An 18,933-nucleotide genomic window follows, 5' to 3' on the forward strand; every position below is an offset into this window, starting at 1 on the left:
ACTCTTGGTTTCAATTCAGGTCACGATCTCAGGGTCCTGAGATCAAGTCCCATGTTAGGCTCTGTGCTCAGCAGGGTATCTGCTTGAGACTCTCTCTCTCCCATTCCCCTTTTCTCCTCTCCACCCAGGCTCTCTTTCTCTCTCTGTAAGATAAATAAATAAATCTGTTTTTAAAAAGAGAGAAAGCAAAATAATAAATTCTAAGAAGGAAATGCTACAGAAACAGAGGAAATGGAAAGAATCCTAAGAGACACCTTTGTTTTTAATATATGCAAAATTTGAAAACATGAGTGAAATGGATAATTTTTCCAGAAGATATAGTTTATCAAAACTGATTCCAAAAAGTAAGAAATTTTAAAGAGATGAACCTTATGGAGGCAATAGAGAAAGTTTTGGAGAGCCATTACCTAAAGCTCTATGAGGGCCAAGAAAGTGATCAGGAGTACTGGAACACAGCCAGTGAGAGGGGTCATTCCCGGTTGAGCCACCCTCCAGAGCACACTCCACACCCCCATGCCACACTTGGCATCTCTCTTATCTTCGATCATGGATCAGTCGTAGGGGGACTTCTTGCTCCTCACGGGTATTGGTGGACTGTCTCTCCTTTTCCTTCCTGCATCTCATCCTGTCTGTCCCTCCATCTACAGATGGTGGTCCCTTCCCCATTATTTTGTCTTCTAGCCTAACCTCTGACTTCATCTCCCAATGTCACTTCCCACTTCCGCAGGTCCCTCCAGGGGGACCTAGTTCCCTACAGTCCAGCATCCCTTCAGCAGCACCTGTCACTTGGTATCTTCTGGCCAGTCTTGCAGCTGCTTTGGCTAAACATCCCTGGATCCATCCGTAGTGTGTTCCTTTCTCTCAAACTCAAATGCGACTTTGAGCAGCACCTCTAAGATCTACCCTGAGAACACATAGGAATGGACAATCCCCTGCTCTTGTTACTGACATCCCAGCCTGCATCAAGCTTCTCTCTGGTCCCATCTGTTGAAACGTCTTCTGAAACTTCTGCCATTGCCCCTTCCATCCCTTCTCTGTTCAGGGGCCTGAGAGATTCTAGTAACACAGGAGACACACTTTCTTTTTACTCAGGCTCTTCTTGGGGTCTCACATCTGACCCAAAGTAAAAGACAAAATCATTAAAAAGGCCAGGGACCCCAGCACACATTGCCAGCGGCCACCAGCCAGAGGACACTCCCTAGTGTCACCTCCTTTGTAGAACATCACCTCCTGCTCCACCTTGCTTCTCCACTCCAGCCCTCACACCACCCCCACTCATCCCTGAGGCTGGCAGCTGCCTTCTGACCTTCGAATGTGACCTTCCCCGCTCAGCCTGGATGGCTCCTATTTCCATTTGTCCGTGGACTCCAGTCCTTCTGCCCCTACCCAGCCATCACTTTCTTTGCCAAGTCTTTTCAGACAAAGTATTTACAGCTGCAACAACCTTTCCATACTTAAGGCCCCTTTTTATCCCCTGCACTTACCATCCTGGGACGGGTTATTATGTACCTTCAGTTAGGGTATGAAGTTGATGGTCAGCCTCGCCTCCTCCCCACTGGAATTTGAGTTCACAAGGGCAAGAATTACTGTGCTTTCGTTGTCTCTTGTGTCTACAGAATCCCAAACAATTCCTGGAATGCTCTAGATGCTTAAAAAGTCATCCATTTTTATTGTTTTCCTAAGTTCTTAACAAACATCTTTTTTTTTTGTTTCTTAAACAGATGAATTAGAAAACGAGACAGTATAATACAAAACTCAAGTAACTTTAAAGAGCCCCCGAAATGAAAAGGCACATTGGAAATTGTTCTATCTTCTTTCATAAGTATACACCAGTTCTAATTTTGTCACTAATAAATCAGGAAAAAAAAAGTGTCTATGATAGTAAGATTTTCTATTCCGCCCAACCAACCATCCATTATGCAACCACCACTTATTGTGTCATGGAAATACAAAGATAAACAGAGTGTCGTCATGTGCAGGCCAAAAAAATTATAGTAAAGAGTGGAAAGTAGGACTTTATAAATAATTAAATTCAGTTCAGCGTGGTAAGTGTGTGATTGAGCTAATTTCTCCGCTCTCTGGGGCATCAAAGAGGGCACTTGTTATAATGAGGGAGTACTTAGAAGGCCTCCCAAGCAGATGAGTTTTGGAGAATGGGTCAAGTTTGACCAGGTGAGAAAAGTAAGTCGCATTATTTACACAACCTGGGAGCTCTGCAAGAGCTTGGTCATTATGGGTAATTACCAGTCTAGTCAGTGTTACCGGTACATAAACCGATTTGAGAAGGGACAGGAGAGTTAAAGGTTATTTCATGAAAAATTTAATTTGTTTTTTTAAGAAGTTCGGACTTATTATTCAGTATGTAAAGGGTATTCATGAGGACATTAAATTAGAAGTTGAGTGAGAGTTTCTGAGTTTAGTTTCTGGAAAATCCTTCTGGCATCCTTGTGGGAGATGAATTTGAGGGGGATGCCTCTAGAGGCAAGGAGATGACATAGGGCTCCACCACTGGAAAAATCCAGGGCTTGAACTAGGCATGTCGGGAAAGTGGAGAGATGGAATGGTCAGAAAAACTATCTCCCACTTTTTTGTCGAAGGTGACAGGGTGGTGATGTCAACTTGGCGTGCATGGTTTAGATGAAGGAAATGAGCTGAATTTTGGGCACATTCAGTTGGATTTGGCCACTGTTATATACCCAAAAGGCAAATAGATGTGTATATCTGAATGTGAGAGAATAGTTAAGGGCTGTTCCTTGAGAAAAATGTGGAATAATTTTATATTTTTATATTTTAATTATATATATATTATATTTTATATAATATATATATACTTTTATATTTTATATTTTTATATATCTGACCTAAAGTAAGAACCAAAGTTTGAATGAATTTAAAGAATACCTTATTCATACTGGCTTTTTCTGAAGAGAAATTAAAGACAATTGATGCTCTTTAATTAGCATGCAGTAGACATCATGCCAGCTACTCTCTATTCATAATTTCTAATCTGAACAACACTGTGGCTTTTGCATTACTCTATTTTTGCAGACCAGAAATCTGAGGCTGAAAGATGATAATTGACTTGGCTAAGTGCCCCCTTGCCAACACTCCCTCCCACCTCATAAACAAGTTGCAGAACCTTCACCTGAACTAGGACTATGGGATTCTAGACTTGATCTTCCACTCTGTGCCATAGCCATGATGTTTTGTTGTGATTATTCTGGAGAAGAAAAAAAAATAAAAATACTGCAATTGCATAATATCAGTACTAATAATGTTAATTTTAAGAATTAAGGCACCTTTTGTTTTTACCATTTAAACTTATATTAAGGTCCCTTAATAGTCACCAATTTATTTCATGACTTTTTATTTTCATTGAGGATAGCCCTATAGATCCAATAAAATCTATATATACTTGCATATTATGACTGATGACTTAACTATTTTATAATTTAATGAGTGATATTTTATAATCCACTTCTCATTCAGTTCCTATTTGCAAGTTGTAACACTGATTTTCTCAATAAGATGTTGCCTACAGGGGCACCTGGGTGGCTCAGTTGGTTAAACCTCTGCCTTCGGCTCAGGTCATGATCTCAGGGTCCTGGGATCAAGCCCTGCATTGGGCTCTCTGCTCAGCAGGAAGCCTGATTCCCCCTCTCTCCCTGCCTACTGCTCTGCCTACTTGTGATTTCTATGTCAAATAAATAAATAAAATCTTAAAAAAAAAAAAAAAAAGATGTTGCCTACAATAATCAGTGCAATAAGAGGATTTCACTGGAGTAAAATCGTATTCAACTCCAGGAAACAAAATGCTATCTTCAGATTCAGAATACACTATCTTCAGATTGTGAACACAGATCTTTTTAGTGACACTAAGCGTGTAGTTGACCTGGCCTCATTGTGTTCCTTATAGACAATGGTTTGGACACTAAAAGATCACGTTATAATGTTTAGTCAAATATCAAGTGGGACCTACAGAGAATAAAATCTGGATATACCCTTTCTCCCTGCAGGGATAATGTCATGTTCCCCATAGGATAATGACATTTACTGTTTTCTGGAAGAAAATTAAGCCTTCACATTGACTTGATGAATGTACTGAAGAGTTGTTTTGCTTTCAGTATTTCCTTTGAAAGGAAGAGACTATTTGAAAATTATCAGCATGAAAGTACAGACCTTGATATCTTTTACAAATTGACTGGGCCATCATCAGTGATATGTAAACCTACTTAAATTGTAACATAAAAAAAAATAAAAAGGCAATTTTCCATTTTTTTTTCAGATTGGAAATCTTAATTCATAAATTTAAATAACAAAATATGACATATGTGAATTAACTATTAATGTATTTGTTATCCTAATTAAGTGAACTTGGTAAAGATTCAGAGAGTAAGAGGAGCAATAGTCTATAATCTTTTTTCTGTTTTGTTGAGTTTCTTCTAAGTACAAGAGGACGGATAAAAACCAAAAGATTTAAAAAATAATTGCACTCAGACATAGTATTTAGTCTACTGGTGTATGTAGGTCTTCTTATACTTATTGAATTGAATTGAATTAAATTAATATTTATTTAATTTTAATATGAATAAAGTACTGCTATTAGGTATTTGTAAAGACAGAGAATGACAGACGTCCTGTCCCCAAATATATTATAATTACAATGAAATGTTTGGTGCATGGCACAGCATATTTTTTGATTCCCAATTTTTTTTTTCATGGACTCCAAGGTTCTATCTAATTAAAACAAGTTTAAATAGTCCATTCTCACATAAAATCATTTTTATCACTAATTTTATTATTTTAAATGGCAACATTATATATTTAACATTAATAATAGAAAACGGGAGTACTCTCATTTTCACAAAAATTTACTGAGTTCTCACAATTTTTACCCTCTTGGGGAAGCCCTGGAAATATAAGACAAGTAGGATGAGATCTCTGGCCTCAGAGTATTCATATGGAGGAGAAGCACCAGTAAGACTAGACGCACAATCGTAGGTAACTACAGGTACAGGTTAACTTCGACAGGAATGATAATGGAATTCCAAATAGAGGACCAATAAAAACAAAGACCCAGAGACTTGATGAAGAATGGTGTGTTGTGAGAACATGGTTACTTGGCACATTTGAGCATATCACTAACCTGTTTGAAGTCTATCAGCCAGTCCCCATTGTGGTCAAGATGAAACTTAAATCAATAACTATATAATGCATGAGTCCCTGCATGATCTCTCAGTCCTACTTTTACCATTTTCCTATTTATACCCTTCTCTGTAGTGCTACAAAACTTACACTTTTTCTATTTATTGCCCTGTGAATTTGCACATGTGTTTTCCCCTGTGTGGAATGTCCTGTCATTAAATCTAAATCCATCTTATGTCTTAAAACTCTGTCCCTGCAACGTCCCCTGAGAAGTTTCTCTGATATCCTGTGTTGGTCTTAAATCGGAAACCTTTGCTCCTATAGATTTCCTGTATGTACTTTCAAAATACTAAAATAGAACTCAGGAAGGCTGACCTGTAAATAGAGCTTTTCTAGCACAGTGTTGGTGGGAGACAAAGGAAAAGAAAGGCAATTTCTGTTGTAAGTCTGCTAGGAAAGTAATATACACACTTCCACCTCAGAAGCAAGGTAAAGAAGTAGTTTACAAATAAATACCCATAGCATAGGTTGACCCTCGATAGTATATTACAATATACATTGTACAGTCCACAATTCAGCAACATTATCTCGTTGCTACTGAGTACTACTTTCATATCAAAACAAACAGACTTTTTATCTTTTGAAATATTTCTGCAAGGTGAAAACCTCTTAAAGTCTATCTTCCCAACCTCTTCTTTATTCAAATTCTATTATACACACACACACACACACACACACATACACACACACACACATATATACACACACACATACACACACATACACACACATATACACACATATGTATATATATATGTATATATGTATATATGAAGTCTCATGCATGATATAATGAAAATGAATTGTGATATCATACCTTAAGCTCAAGATTTGAACCAATTCATGATTTCTTGTAAAATAGCATCTTTTGTTACAGATGTTTTATACTGGGAATGTTTCTACTCACCCACAGAAACACACACACAGCAGATAAGTCAAAAATCTCCAATTTATTTCCCAAATTTGTTCTTGTGGGGGGGGGGCACGGAGAAGAGGCGGACAGATTTTGAATTTAGAAGCCTTGCCTTTTAGTTTATCTGCAGTTCCTAATTAACTTTTTAACCTTGATTCAGTCACTTAATCTTTCTGATTTTCTAATCCTCTTTTGTAAAGTGAGAGAGTTAAATTAGATCGTTTCTAGGGTCTTTTAAAATTGTAAGATTACCTGAGAAAATACATCAGCCCTTGGGTTCTACTTTGACCTTCATTACCAAATGAGAAAGAGAAAGTGCTATGATTTTCTTTTTTTTTTTTTTTTTTAGAAATAGAGGTCTACCTACATCATACTGGCTACATTACAAAAATAAAATCTGTATTATATAACTGCTTGATTTTATGCATTTAAGACTAGCTATAAAATGTTAATACAAAATGTTCACATAAAATATTATTTATCTAGTGACTGTCCTGTTTTATTATGTGCTTAACTGATGCTGTTGAATTACTAGTATTTATTACAACATTTAGGGTATCATTTTATTGTGAATACTATTGGTGTTTAGTTTCAGGAAAGCTAACCCTGCCACAATGCTGACATCGGGGATAAAAAGCAGGAAGGCTGGTGCTTATTTAGATGCGTTATAGGAAGGGCCAGGAAGTTGAAGATGAAAAATGCTAGACCTTGGGACGCCTGGGTGGCTCAGTTGGTTAAGCCGCTGCCTTCGGCTCAGGTCATGATCCCAGCATCCTGGGATCGAGTCCCACATCGGGCTCCTTGCTCAGCAGGGAGCCTGCTTCTCCCTCTGCCTCTGCCTGCCTCTCTGTCTGCCTGTGCTCACTCTCTCTGACAAATAAATAAATAAAATCTTAAAAAAAAAAAAAAAAAAGAAAGAAAAATGCTAGACCTTGAAACTTGATCTTTCTCAAATAATTCCCACATCCAAGTGGGGGGGGGGGACGGGCAGAAACAAATGTAATTAGCAATTTTAGCATTTGAATTGTGGAAAGGAGCCAAGGAAGGGAAGGAATAAGTTTGGATGAAGGAGAGGCAGGTGTTGGGCAACAGCTGTTCTGTCCATCCTTTGCCTGGGGGCATAGGGTTCTCTGTTTTTTGCATTTTAAAGTTGTCATCTCTGTAGCTGATAAACGCAGCCTCTTTGGGTGTAGAGGTCCTTCCTGTAGTTTTGTGGATGTAACAATTTAGTCTTCTTGGGAGGAAAATAGTCAAAAGGGGAGGAGTAAGGAAACACAGAGTGTAACTAGTTCAGTGTAAACCATACTTTCAGGAGGGAAAAGAGCCTCATATTTTGGTAAAGACTTTATCAAGTATTCCAGGCCAGTAAACTGAAGCTGTAAAAATTGCCAAAAGCAGGAAAGGCCTGAGTTTTTTAAAGAAAACTTTGAATCTGGAGTACATGTGTGTTCTAGGTTTACCAAGGTGAGCATTTGGTCAGTTTATAGAGGAAGCCCCAGGCTCCTAACTTAAAAAGTAGGTGAGCCTACATGAATTTTTGCCAAGAGCTCCCAGGCCGGTGGTCTTCTAAACCAAGTGTGTGTAAGAATGTTGTATATCCATTGAAAATGGAGAGTCTTCTGTCCCACACCAGAAGTTTCTGATCTAATATGCCCCAACACTGACAACACCACACCCCACGTTGGGTAGACGACTAGGGTATCATGCCCTTAGGTATTTAGCCTAGAAAAGGGAAAGGATACAATTAAAATGCTTAAAAAATTATAAGGGAAGTTAATAATATATCAAGCTTATTTACTCCATTCCATAGAACAGGAGTCCTTATTTTGAACAATTATCAGTAATAATGGAGAAATGTTTTATATGTGCATGCATACAACATAAATACATGTACACACACACACACACACATATGTGATCTTATTTAACCCTTATGCTAAAGTGTGATGTCAGGATTACTCTCATATTTTGGGTGTCAGTGGTAAAACTGAAATAATTTGCCTAGGATGTGGTACCCATCCAAATTCTAACTCAGGGATGTGTGGTTACAGATCCTGTGCTCAATAACATCCCTCAGCCAAGATTATTACCAATATGGCGGAGGGCAGATGTTAGAGGGCTTCTTAGGCACAGACAGTGTGCTGGCTGGAAAAAGGAACATACTTACAAAATGTTTAAATGACTTGATGGGTAACAGGTGTTCAAAGAAGCCAGGGTCATGAGAGTAGTCAGGGAGAGTAGGTATCCTGGGGGTGCAGTCGGAGCCAGATCACCACCTGGGAAGATAATAGGTCTACTTCAAAATGAGAAGTGGGGCTCTGTAATGCACATTACATTTGGTAACTTGTGGATATTTTTCTTCCCACCATGTTGTCTTCTGCATCTAGCCCTAAGATTAATACCTATAAGGTTATAGGTAATATTTCATCAACGATTTTAACCTACTGTAAACATCTTGCTCTTAAATTCTCAGTTGTGTATATATATATATATACATATATATATATGCGCACACACACATGCATGTATTTTTTGTAAAGAAAACATTAGAATTTAATTCATTTTATTGACAAATTTTAACAATAAAGTGATAAATCCAGAGGCCAGAATAAATACAGATACTTTGATTATAAACTACAAAAACTGATTATAAGAGATTTTAATTTAAAATGACATTATTTTGGAACAGTATTGTGATAAATGTTAAGTATGAAATTTTTTAAGTCAGTGCAATTTTTTAGAGGTGCTTATATTCTATAGGTACTCACCTATTGAGAGTATGTCCAGAAACTTTTTTTTTTTTTTTTAAGAGAACAACAGTGAGCTGGCAAGCTGATGGGAGGGGCAGAAGAAGAGAGAGAGTCTTAAGCTGGGGCCAGGATCAGTGTGGAGCCCAACACAGGGCTCAATCTCATGACCCTGAGATTGTGACCTGAGACAAAATCAAGAGTTGGATGCTTAATTGAGCCCCCCAAGTATCCCAACTTTAAGGAAATTCTAGCCCCCAAATAGAAATGACAACAAATGTGTTTTTAGTGAAAAGTGGTGATTTTGTTAAAATAAATTTAAAGCATACAGTTTAAGCAGAGGTTGTGTGTTCTTCAAGACAGCAAACTAACTGTCGTCAGACATTAGTGGTGGCATCTTCTTCAAGATGGAAGATGACTTTCTCATTACTATAATTTTAGCCAGTGCTACTTCAGTATAAACCTTGAATGTCTTGCTTTTATAGCTTTTGTTGAGCAAAGAACTTTCAGTGGTTAGAAATATCCAAAAAATTGAATATGTACGCATTAATATTTTTGTCTTTCTAGTAACAGAATGTCCTCTTGACCTTCAGAAAAATTGCCTATCAATGTAAGACTTTAATTAAATCTAATTCTAGCTTTTCATAGTATATTCTTCAAAGAAGACTTAAAAACACCTTTAGTTTTGTTTGCAACTAATTTACACAACGATTACTTTATGAGCCTGACTCTTGACATGCATTTACATGAAGCCATTGATGTCAGCAAGAAAACTAATAAAACACAGCCCGTATTTCGTTTTGTGTGTTATTTTAATCAATACTCCCTCTGCTGGTTTAATAGGAAGAGAGCCCCAAGGACAGCTCATATTACCAGATATTTATAGAATGCTTTTTGCTATTAGAAAGACATTAAAAAGTAAAGTCAGCAGTCAAGGCTCCTGTTAATTTATTAGCTTTATTTGTACCACTATTCCGTTTTAATTTGCACTATTAATCTAAGCAGGAAAAATCGGTACCCTGAGGCATTCTTTACTTTTTACTGAGATAATTTCATAGAAACATGATATTCTGGTGGTAACTTTTATTTTAACATCCTTTCATTCTGAATTATTTTATTGTCTTTTGTAAAAACTCAAAATGTCCTCTCTTGTCAGCCCCACAGCAGAACGCGGACTGTACTCCATCAAGAAAGGTGATGTAGATTTTTACCCATCCTCTTCTGTTCTCTTTCTCTGCAGACACTCCATCTGCACAGTGTACATTGAAGTGCTTCCTCCAAATAATCAAAGCCCTCCCCGCTTCCCACAGCTGATGTACAGCCTTGAAATCAGTGAAGCCATGAGGATCGGCGCTGTTTTATTAAATCTACAGGTATGCTTCTTGGTATATACGTAGAGCTCTATGGAGACAACCTTGAAGGCTGATGGGTCTGTATCTGTGCATGGGGAGGGGGGATTCACATGTCTGCTTGCACTCTAGTACAGGAAAAGTCCATCTGGAAAGGAAAATGGGGGTAATATGGATGGAGGGTTTCCTCAACTAATCCATTCTATTGATTGCCACAACCGAGGGACTAACATTAGCTGGCAGGGATTAGCTGCAATCATTACAAGACAGAATGAAGGGATTGGAAACATGCACTTGAATATTTTGTACTTTGCACCCAAAGAGTCTGCAGCTGACTATTATTTTCTGACTCGAATTCCTTTGCCCAGCAGGATTTAGTTTTGCTGCAGTGTGGTATAGAGAAAATAGCTTTGGGTTCAGGGACGGATGGTAGGCATTCTGATTCTGAGGCAGACACCTTCATTCTGTCGCCATGGACAAATTGCTGGGTCTCGTTTATCCATTTAGGTGAAGGGAGGAGGTTGTGCTGATATTTGCATTTGCAGGTCCAGATTCATGGACATATTTTATAACTAGTAGGATGATTGCTCTCTTTTCACTGTGTATATATATTTCTGACCAAAGCACATTTGGCCAGAAATGATTGTATCTTTCACTCGGTCTACAAGTTGGGCTTTATATGGTGTTGATAACTGCCCCTCGATGTAAGAATCACCACATGACCCATCACTCTACCTGTGGATGTCCAGAGGACAGGGAAATGACCTTCTGGTATTGTTACACGGGAACGGGTGAGCTCGCTGACGAGAGTTTGGAAAGCTGGCCTTGAAGAGTAGGACAGATAGATATGGTGAGGGGCGCCTGGAAGGCTCAGTGGGTTAGGGCCTCTGCCTTTGGCTCAGGGTCCTGGGATCAAGCCCCACATCAGGCTCTCTGCTCAGTAGGGAGCCTGCTTCCTCCTCTCTCTCTGCCTGCCTCTCTGCCTACTTATGATCTCTGTCTGTCAAATAAATAAATACATAAATAATTAAAAAAAAAAAAAAGGTGTGCATGTGATACTTCAGGAAAATCCCAGCACTGATCTTTACCACCACAGGAGGTGACGTAAGACATAGTTATTTCTTGCCCACCTCCCATTTGAATGCGGACACCCTCTCACCCAAAGCCTGAGGGGGTAAAAGTGGGGATTGCAGTGAATGTTTGAACTGGAGAGGATGTGAAAGTAATGAGCCACCTCAGCCTCATGATCCAGATGTGGAAAGTGAACCCTGTGGAAAGTAACTGGGGCCTAGATCAGCTGATTGCATTTTCATCATCTCCAAAACAAGGCTCATTCCCTTAGATCCTTCTTCATACCTGAGGCTGCTGGAACTGTGTCTGGCATTACCAGATACTTCTCTGTTCCTCTGCTGTAGTATTTATTTGGTTGCTTTTCCCCAGATAACAACAGAGACTTTGCTTCTGTGGTTCATTTACTATTAAAATATGCGGGAAACAAAATTATGTGAAGGTAGTCATATTAGCAACAAGGAAATTTTGAGTATTTTAATGGACAAAATAAAAGAACCCTATAGTCTCTGAAAATGAATATGAAGACACGTCCATTTAATGCAGTAACAAAAGTCTTATATATATACATATAAATCCATATATATGCACATATGGATTTATTTGTGTAAACAAGAAGAAAAGCTAAATAAATCCTAGATTTGTGATATTCAAGCTAAGACATTGTACATGTTTTGCATTTAAATATTTCTTTGGAATGTGACTTTGTACAATTTAACTTTCTATGGAGTAACATCAACTTACTTATAAGATGGTCCTAGGTCTCATTTCAGTAAATCCCGGAAATGTCCAGGAACCATATTATAGGAGAATAACTCTACCTGTGAGTTAAAGATGAAAAGGAGTTGATCTTTTTCATATCTCAAATTTCTCTACTGCAAAAGCTGAGCAAATACGAGAATGACATTTCTGTTCACCCTTTCTGCTTCTGGTAGGAGCAAAAGAAAGGGTGCCACTTTCAGTGGCCATCTCTATGGGAAAGAATGAGGGTGTCATCATCAAGGCTTTTTTTCATAAGCTGCCAGCCATTCCCTTTTGCTCCTGATCAACTGAGATGGAATTTAAACTAGTGACCTAAAAGCTGAAAAGCTTCTACCAAATTACTCTCCCAGACACTTCTAATAACGGAACGCATCAGTGGTACCTCTGGCTCTGTCCTCATCTCTTTCACATGCCACACTGCCCACTGCTGACTCACTGCTCAATTTAGAAAGACAGGATTTGTGGAGAAATATATTTTCAAAGGTAACAGCAGCCTGGTTTCAGCATGATCTGTTTTGACTGAGATCAAAGTGGTTTCGTCTCGGAAAACAATCCTTATTTCTCCTCTTCCGCTTCTAAGTATTTTCCTTTCATTCTGTCTCAAAACTGCTGGGGAGGCTGTGATTTTCCTCAGCTTATTAAGGCTGTCTTGACTGGCTCCTGCATCCATGGCGTTCAGTGGAGGAGATTGTGAGCCAGAGCCCTGCTTTTCCAAACTTCCTGTGCTGAGCAGGGTTGGCTTTAGGTGGCATTTTTGTTTTCAGAGTTGGTCAGATCTTTCTCCAAAGCATGATTGTATATCACCCCCACTTGTCAGTGAAACCTATTAGAGGTGTGTGCCCCAGCTGTGCGCTGCGATCATGGGATCATGGGAGCCCCTGTGCACAGCTGTCCCCACTGTCCCATCGTGTCCATCTTTAATCTGAAATCAGCCATGGTGGGCACATTTATGCTACAGAAATTAACAGATGCAACAAATCAGTACCTTTGACTCCATCCACAGCCAGTTGTTAGTCCTTACCAGCACACCGCTGGATGTGGAGCCAATTTCTTCAAGGACTGAAGTGACTAGAATGTGTTAACTTCATCAGCCTCTTCCATCTTTGACTCTCTGAGATTTTGAAATCCCCTTGTACCATCACCATTACCCTGGTGCTCAGATAAAAATAATAATTGGTGACACATATGTGGCACTTAATGAGGCGCCTGCCTGTACAGGTAGTAGGATATATTCTGCACACACTCAGACTCAAAATTTCAACAACTTGTGACTGAGAAGGGTTATTTCTCACTCCCACTGCATATTCACCACAGATCAGTTCCCACTCCATCCTGCACCATTTCACCCACATCAGGATGAAGGGACAGCATCCATGCAGAGCACTGCTGTTCTTCTGACAGAGTGAAAAGACAGGCACAATAAACCACGATATGGATTTTAATGCTTCTCTGGGAAGTGAGGCCTGACCCTGCTGCCCGTGGTTCCTTCACCAAACCCAGGGACAGGCTGCTCCTGAGCTCCTCACCTCAGGGGTGCACAATCCTCAAGGGGGAGATTCCCCACTAGCTGCCTGGCTGCTCCGATGTCCAGAACTGTGGGTTCTTTGGTTCATCGCTTGCCTTGCAGGTCACTGCAGGCAACCATTTTGCTAAATGAGTTTTCACTGCCAGCCATGGTTCCCATTCTGATAGCTTCCAGTAACAGTTTCCTCACTAGCTTCTAGTCTCTGGAAACCACGCTATTATTTTCTGGGTGTTTATCAGGCACACTCTGCCTCTAACTGTCAAGTTGGGATCAGTTAGGGTAGCTAGATTTATGTTGCCAAACTCCACAGCCAGTGCCATCAAAAGCCAGCAGAGACAGTGCTGTATTCAGCCTTCACTCCACAGCCCAGCTGACGGAGTGGCCTCTGTCTAGAACAAGTCATCTCCTGAGGGCAGCGTTTGCTGTGGGAAACACAGCAGAGCAAAACAAAACCAGTTCTTCATCATTACCTACAAGTGAGGCATGGAATTACTAACCACAGCATTTTCCATTGGCCAAAGCAACTCTCGGGGTTGCTCCTGAATTAATAGGTCAAGAATGTATTATCGTCAGCTGGGCAAATGGCTCCGTAGGCTACATGGCCAAAGCTGATGTCAATGCAACAGGGGTGTCTTACTTTCCCTAGAAAGGGACTTCTCGGGGTGCCTGGGTGGCTCAGTGGGTTAAAGCCTCTGCCTTCGGCTCAGGTCATGATCCCAGAGTCCTGGGATCGAGCCCCGCATCAGGCTCTCTGCTCAGCAGGGAGCCTGCTTCCCTTCCTTTCTCTCTGCCTGCCTCTCTACCTACTTGTGATCTCTGTCTGTCAAATAAATAAATAAAATCTTAAAAAAAAAGAAAGAAAGAAAGAAAGAAAGGGACTTCTCCCTTATTTGTTAGCTTTTATTTTTAATTTTTTCACTTACAAGTTGTGATGCATTGCTGCAGTTTAGCTACCCTCACCTGCTAAAACACAGTTCTGTGTCCTCTGTTTCTGTGCGATACCCCATTGCTTTGGGTCACCACACTGACCTACTATGTAGGTAGGTATTATATTTATTCTCTGGCAAATGAGAAAACAGAAACTCAGAAACAGTAAGGTTTGGGAGCCAGAGTAGTTTTGGATCTGTTTTGTTTTGTAGTTGTTGTTGTTTGTTTGTTTTTTTAAAAGATTTTATTTATTTATTTGATAGAGAGAGGGAACATAAGCAGGGGGAGTGGGAGAGGCATATGCAGGCTTCCCACTGAGCAGAGAGCCCGTTGTGGGGCTCGATGTGGGGCTTGATGCAGAGCTCGATCCCAGAACCCTGGGATCATGACGTGAGCCAAAGGCAGACGCTTAATGACTAAGCCACCCAGACGCCCCTGTTTTTGTTTTTATTTTCTACCCTTTGACTCCTAAATCAAGACTCTATTGTATTATTTTAGTTTTAGGCTATAGAAAAACTATTATTTTTTTCTTTTTTCCCTATGGGTGGTAGGTGTTTTTTTATTACATTAGTTTTGTGTTTTCCAAAGGTTAATTTTATATTTATAATGATAAAATATGTGACAGGTTGAAGGGAAGATCCGATTTAGTTCAATAGTCTCAGGAAGAAGCAATTAAAGGTAATGTTGGATATTTTCTTCTCTCACTTGGAGGTTATAGATAGAATGTGGATTAAAACCTAGATAAAGCACATTAAGTAAAAAATAAATAATAAAAATAATAATAAATTCTCACATCCTACCTCAAAGAATTCCTGGTGCTTAGTGGAATACTCTCCAAGAATCTAGGTAGAAAAAACCGCATATGGCTTTGGAGACCTTTACCATACAAGTAGTAAGGGTGAAATTTTTGGTCCTCTAATGGTTGCTGGTCCAGTGTTTCTCTTAGTCCAAGACTGAGAGAAGAAAACCCAAGAGGAGGAAGGGTAGATTGGTATCCAGTTCTTTAACTGAATGGTTGCTGGGGTTTGAGTCTGTGCAAATGCCCTGGGTGGGGGGGTGTCATGGTGGAATGGGTAGTTGGCAAGAGGGCATGGACTGCTGCCCACAATTGTAGGTAAGATGATCCTGCCTGGGGCCGTAGGTCTCAGAGTTGTGTTTCCTATAAGTGCAGATAAAAATGAAGGGAAGTAACTGCAGCATGTGGAAAAGAGAGACATGAACACCCACCAAGATGTACAACAAAGGGCCACCAGCCGAGCATTATGCACAAATGTCCCCAGTCCCCACCAGTCCCTAGGATGGCTACTTGGGATCCAGCCCCGTAACAGTGGAGTCTGCTGGTGCTAACTCCTCCCACACTGACCCTCACACAACCTCATCACAGTCAGTCCCTTTAAGAAGTGGGTTTTCCCCTCTGTAGCCTCTCTGTCCCAGTGTCAGAGGGGAGATGAGAGGAAGAAAGGTGGATACGAGTGAGAAAATCACACACACTTGAAGTCCCTAGAAACGAAATTGGTTTTAAAGTAAAAAGGAAGGAGTCATATTAGGAAGGTTTAGAGAGTTTTACTAAACGACAATGGTAGACTTTTAGACAGAGACACGGGTGAAGGAGTCAGCTCTACGGCAGAAGGGAGGTGAGTGACAGATGCTTGAGAGCAGCCTGGAAGAAATATAGCCACTTCATTTCTTCTCCAAGGGGGTCCTTATCCATACTGGGCACAGGATAATGCAGAGCTGAACTTTTGTGCTTATAATGAAAGCCCATAGGAAGGAAAAATAGATTGTGGGAAGGTGCATTTCTGTATCATTTGGCATTTAAATCAAGCGTCTCTGTCCCTGCCTCTCCTTCATTCATTCTTACACTTCTCGGCTTGATGCCTTGAGCAAAGCAGAAAAGGGCCCAATTCCCAAGGCTTTGACTTTGTTTGTGACCGGGCTCATTCTTGCACACTTCTACAGAATATCTAGTCATCGGCTGTACGTTTATGCCTGACTGTAAAGAACAAATCTTAATTATAACAAGCTGTGAATCAAATGATCCACCCACCTGTGGCTGCCAAGGTCTTCCCAAAGGAAAGTTCAAGTACATTTTATAAAATGGTTAACAAATACACATGTGGGGATAGAGTAACAGCATGCCAGTGCTTGCACACACTGTGTTCCTCGCAGAGTGAAGAGTTGGGATTGGGGAGAAATAAGTGCTGACAGTTGTTCCTTGATTTAAAATGTCTTTCGCCTTGCTGTCGATTTTTGCTATCACGACTCTATTTCTGAAAATGAGTGGTAGTAGAAACAATGTACTTGAAGTAATGCCAGTGTTGATTTAAAAAAAAAAAAAAATGAATAATGGCGTGGCTTGGCAAACTCTAGCCTGTGAGCCAGGTGACCTATTTGGCTGGCTGGTAACCTGAAAATGGTTTTTCCATTTTTAAACGTTAGTTGATACAATGTAAACCAATAAAATGAAATGACAACAAAAAATAAACAAAGAATAATACACAGACATCAGATACAGCTCACAAAGCCTAAAATTTTTACTGACTTTTTACAGAAGAAAAAAATTTCCTGGCCTCTGCATATACTGTGAGTAGTCATTGGAACACTGAAAAATAAAATAAAATAAAATGAAATGAAGAAAATACAAACCTAAAAAAAACAGAACAAAACAACAAAAAACAGACCAACAAACCAAAAAAACCAAAAACAACCCTCACACACATAATAGTACCCATCCATTATATTGAAGTGAAGTTTAAAGATGCCACTGAAAGAGAGAAGATATGTTAAATATCTTTGTAGTCCGAAGACTTAGTATTAGATTCATATAGTAAATTGAATTGAGTATATTGAATTTAATTATTTAAACTGTTTCAGAATAATCTGTTATCTGAGCTGGGTCTCACGTGAGCTAGCTGAAAACAGAAGCAACATCAGTTACCCAGGTATCCTGTGTGTATATAAATGTTCAGGTCAGTATTTGTGTGTCAGTAAATACTAGTTGAATAAAACAACAGAGAGTAATGCACCCTTTGGTGAAGGACAGAAAGCAGAGTTTGAAGAGCTTGAGATTATTGTCTTTGGGTTAGGCAAACCCAGATGAAATGGATAGCATGTAAATTGCATGGCTCAGTGCCAGCAATAGAGAAAAGAAAGTACTTAACTAATGGTAATTATTTTTATTTTAGTTCATTGCCATTTTTGTTTTTCTGCTAACTCATACTAAGTTGGGGTTTTAAAAGTGAGCAAGAAAGGCAGTTGTGTAGCTCAGGTTATGATCTCAGGGTCTTAGGATGGACCCCCGCATCGGGCTCTCTGCTCAGCAGGGAGCCTGCTTGCCCCCCCTCCCCTGCCTACCTCACTGTCCACTTGTGATCTCTCTCTCTGTCAAATAAATAAATACAATCTTAAAAAAGAAAAAAAAAGTGAGCAACAAGGTAGCAGGCATTTGGAAGAATGAATGGACTGTTGAAGAATACGGGTGAATGGAAGCATTGCAAAGAATGTATTCACCTGCGTTATGCTTTTACTAGTTCTTCCATTGAGAAGAAATGATCACTTGCAATTTAAAATACAGAGTGACACTTTGGCAAATCAAGAGGTAGATAGTCAAGAGATCAATATTAATAATAATACCAACATCTAATTTTAATTGCTGTTGTTAGCCAGGGACTTTAAGCATTTGAAAGCTTCCTTATCTTTTATACATTTAACAGAGCAGAGCAGGAGCTTTTGCAAAGTCCAAGAGAACACTGCTGTAGAGTGGAGATCCCAAATCAAGCTGCAGGACAGGAGAGTCAGTGCTCTACCTTTCCCAGAGACTGAGGTCCGCTCAGTGCCCCCAGCTCTGCTCCAACTTGTAACCACTTCTGCAGCAGCGGAGACCCACCCACGAAGCTGATGCTGCTTTTCTTTTTAGGACCTCCTTGATCAGCATTGATTTTATTTTCTTGTGGTTGCTTCTTGCTTCTTTACAAAAGTGAAGACTAATATTTTTTTTTTAATTTTTTATTTATTTTCAGCGTAACAGTATTCATTGTTTTTTCACCACACCCAGTGCTCCATGCAATCTGTGCCCTCCCTAATACCCACCACCTGGTTCCCCCACCCTCCCACCCCGCCCCTTCAAAACCCTCAGGTTGTTTTTCAGAGTCCATAGTCTCTCATGGTTCACCTCCCCTTCCAATTTCCCTCAACTCCCTTCTCCTCTCCATCTACCCTTGTCCTCTATATTATTTGTTATGCTCCACCAATAAGTGAAACCATATGATACTTGACTTTCTCTGTTTGACTTATTTCACTCAGCATAATCTCTTCCAGTCCCGTCCATGTTGCTACAAAAGTTGGGTATTCGTCCTTTCTGATGGAGGCATAATACTCCATAGTGTATATGGACCACATCAGAAGAGACCCCGAATTGCTAAGGAAATGTTGAAAAAC

The 18,933-nt window shown here is 39.7% G+C and overlaps 1 protein-coding gene across 5 annotated transcripts in view; it reads left to right on the top strand.

Moving 5' to 3' along the window:
* Nucleotides 1–18,933, top strand: part of PCDH15 (protocadherin related 15) — a gene marked incomplete at both ends in the record, with an annotated part of 820,110 nt that overhangs the window by 486,199 nt on the left and 314,978 nt on the right. For all 5 annotated transcript variants that reach the window (XM_080823084.1, XM_080823082.1, XM_080823083.1 and 2 more), the window contains one exon: nucleotides 10,106–10,238. In XM_080823084.1, the coding sequence (XP_080679210.1) occupies nucleotides 10,106–10,238 (133 nt within the window). The remainder of the gene's footprint in view (nucleotides 1–10,105; nucleotides 10,239–18,933) is intronic.

Source organism: Martes martes, assembly GCF_963455335.1.
Source record: "Martes martes genome assembly, chromosome: 14".
Lineage (NCBI taxonomy): Eukaryota > Metazoa > Chordata > Mammalia > Carnivora > Mustelidae > Martes > Martes martes.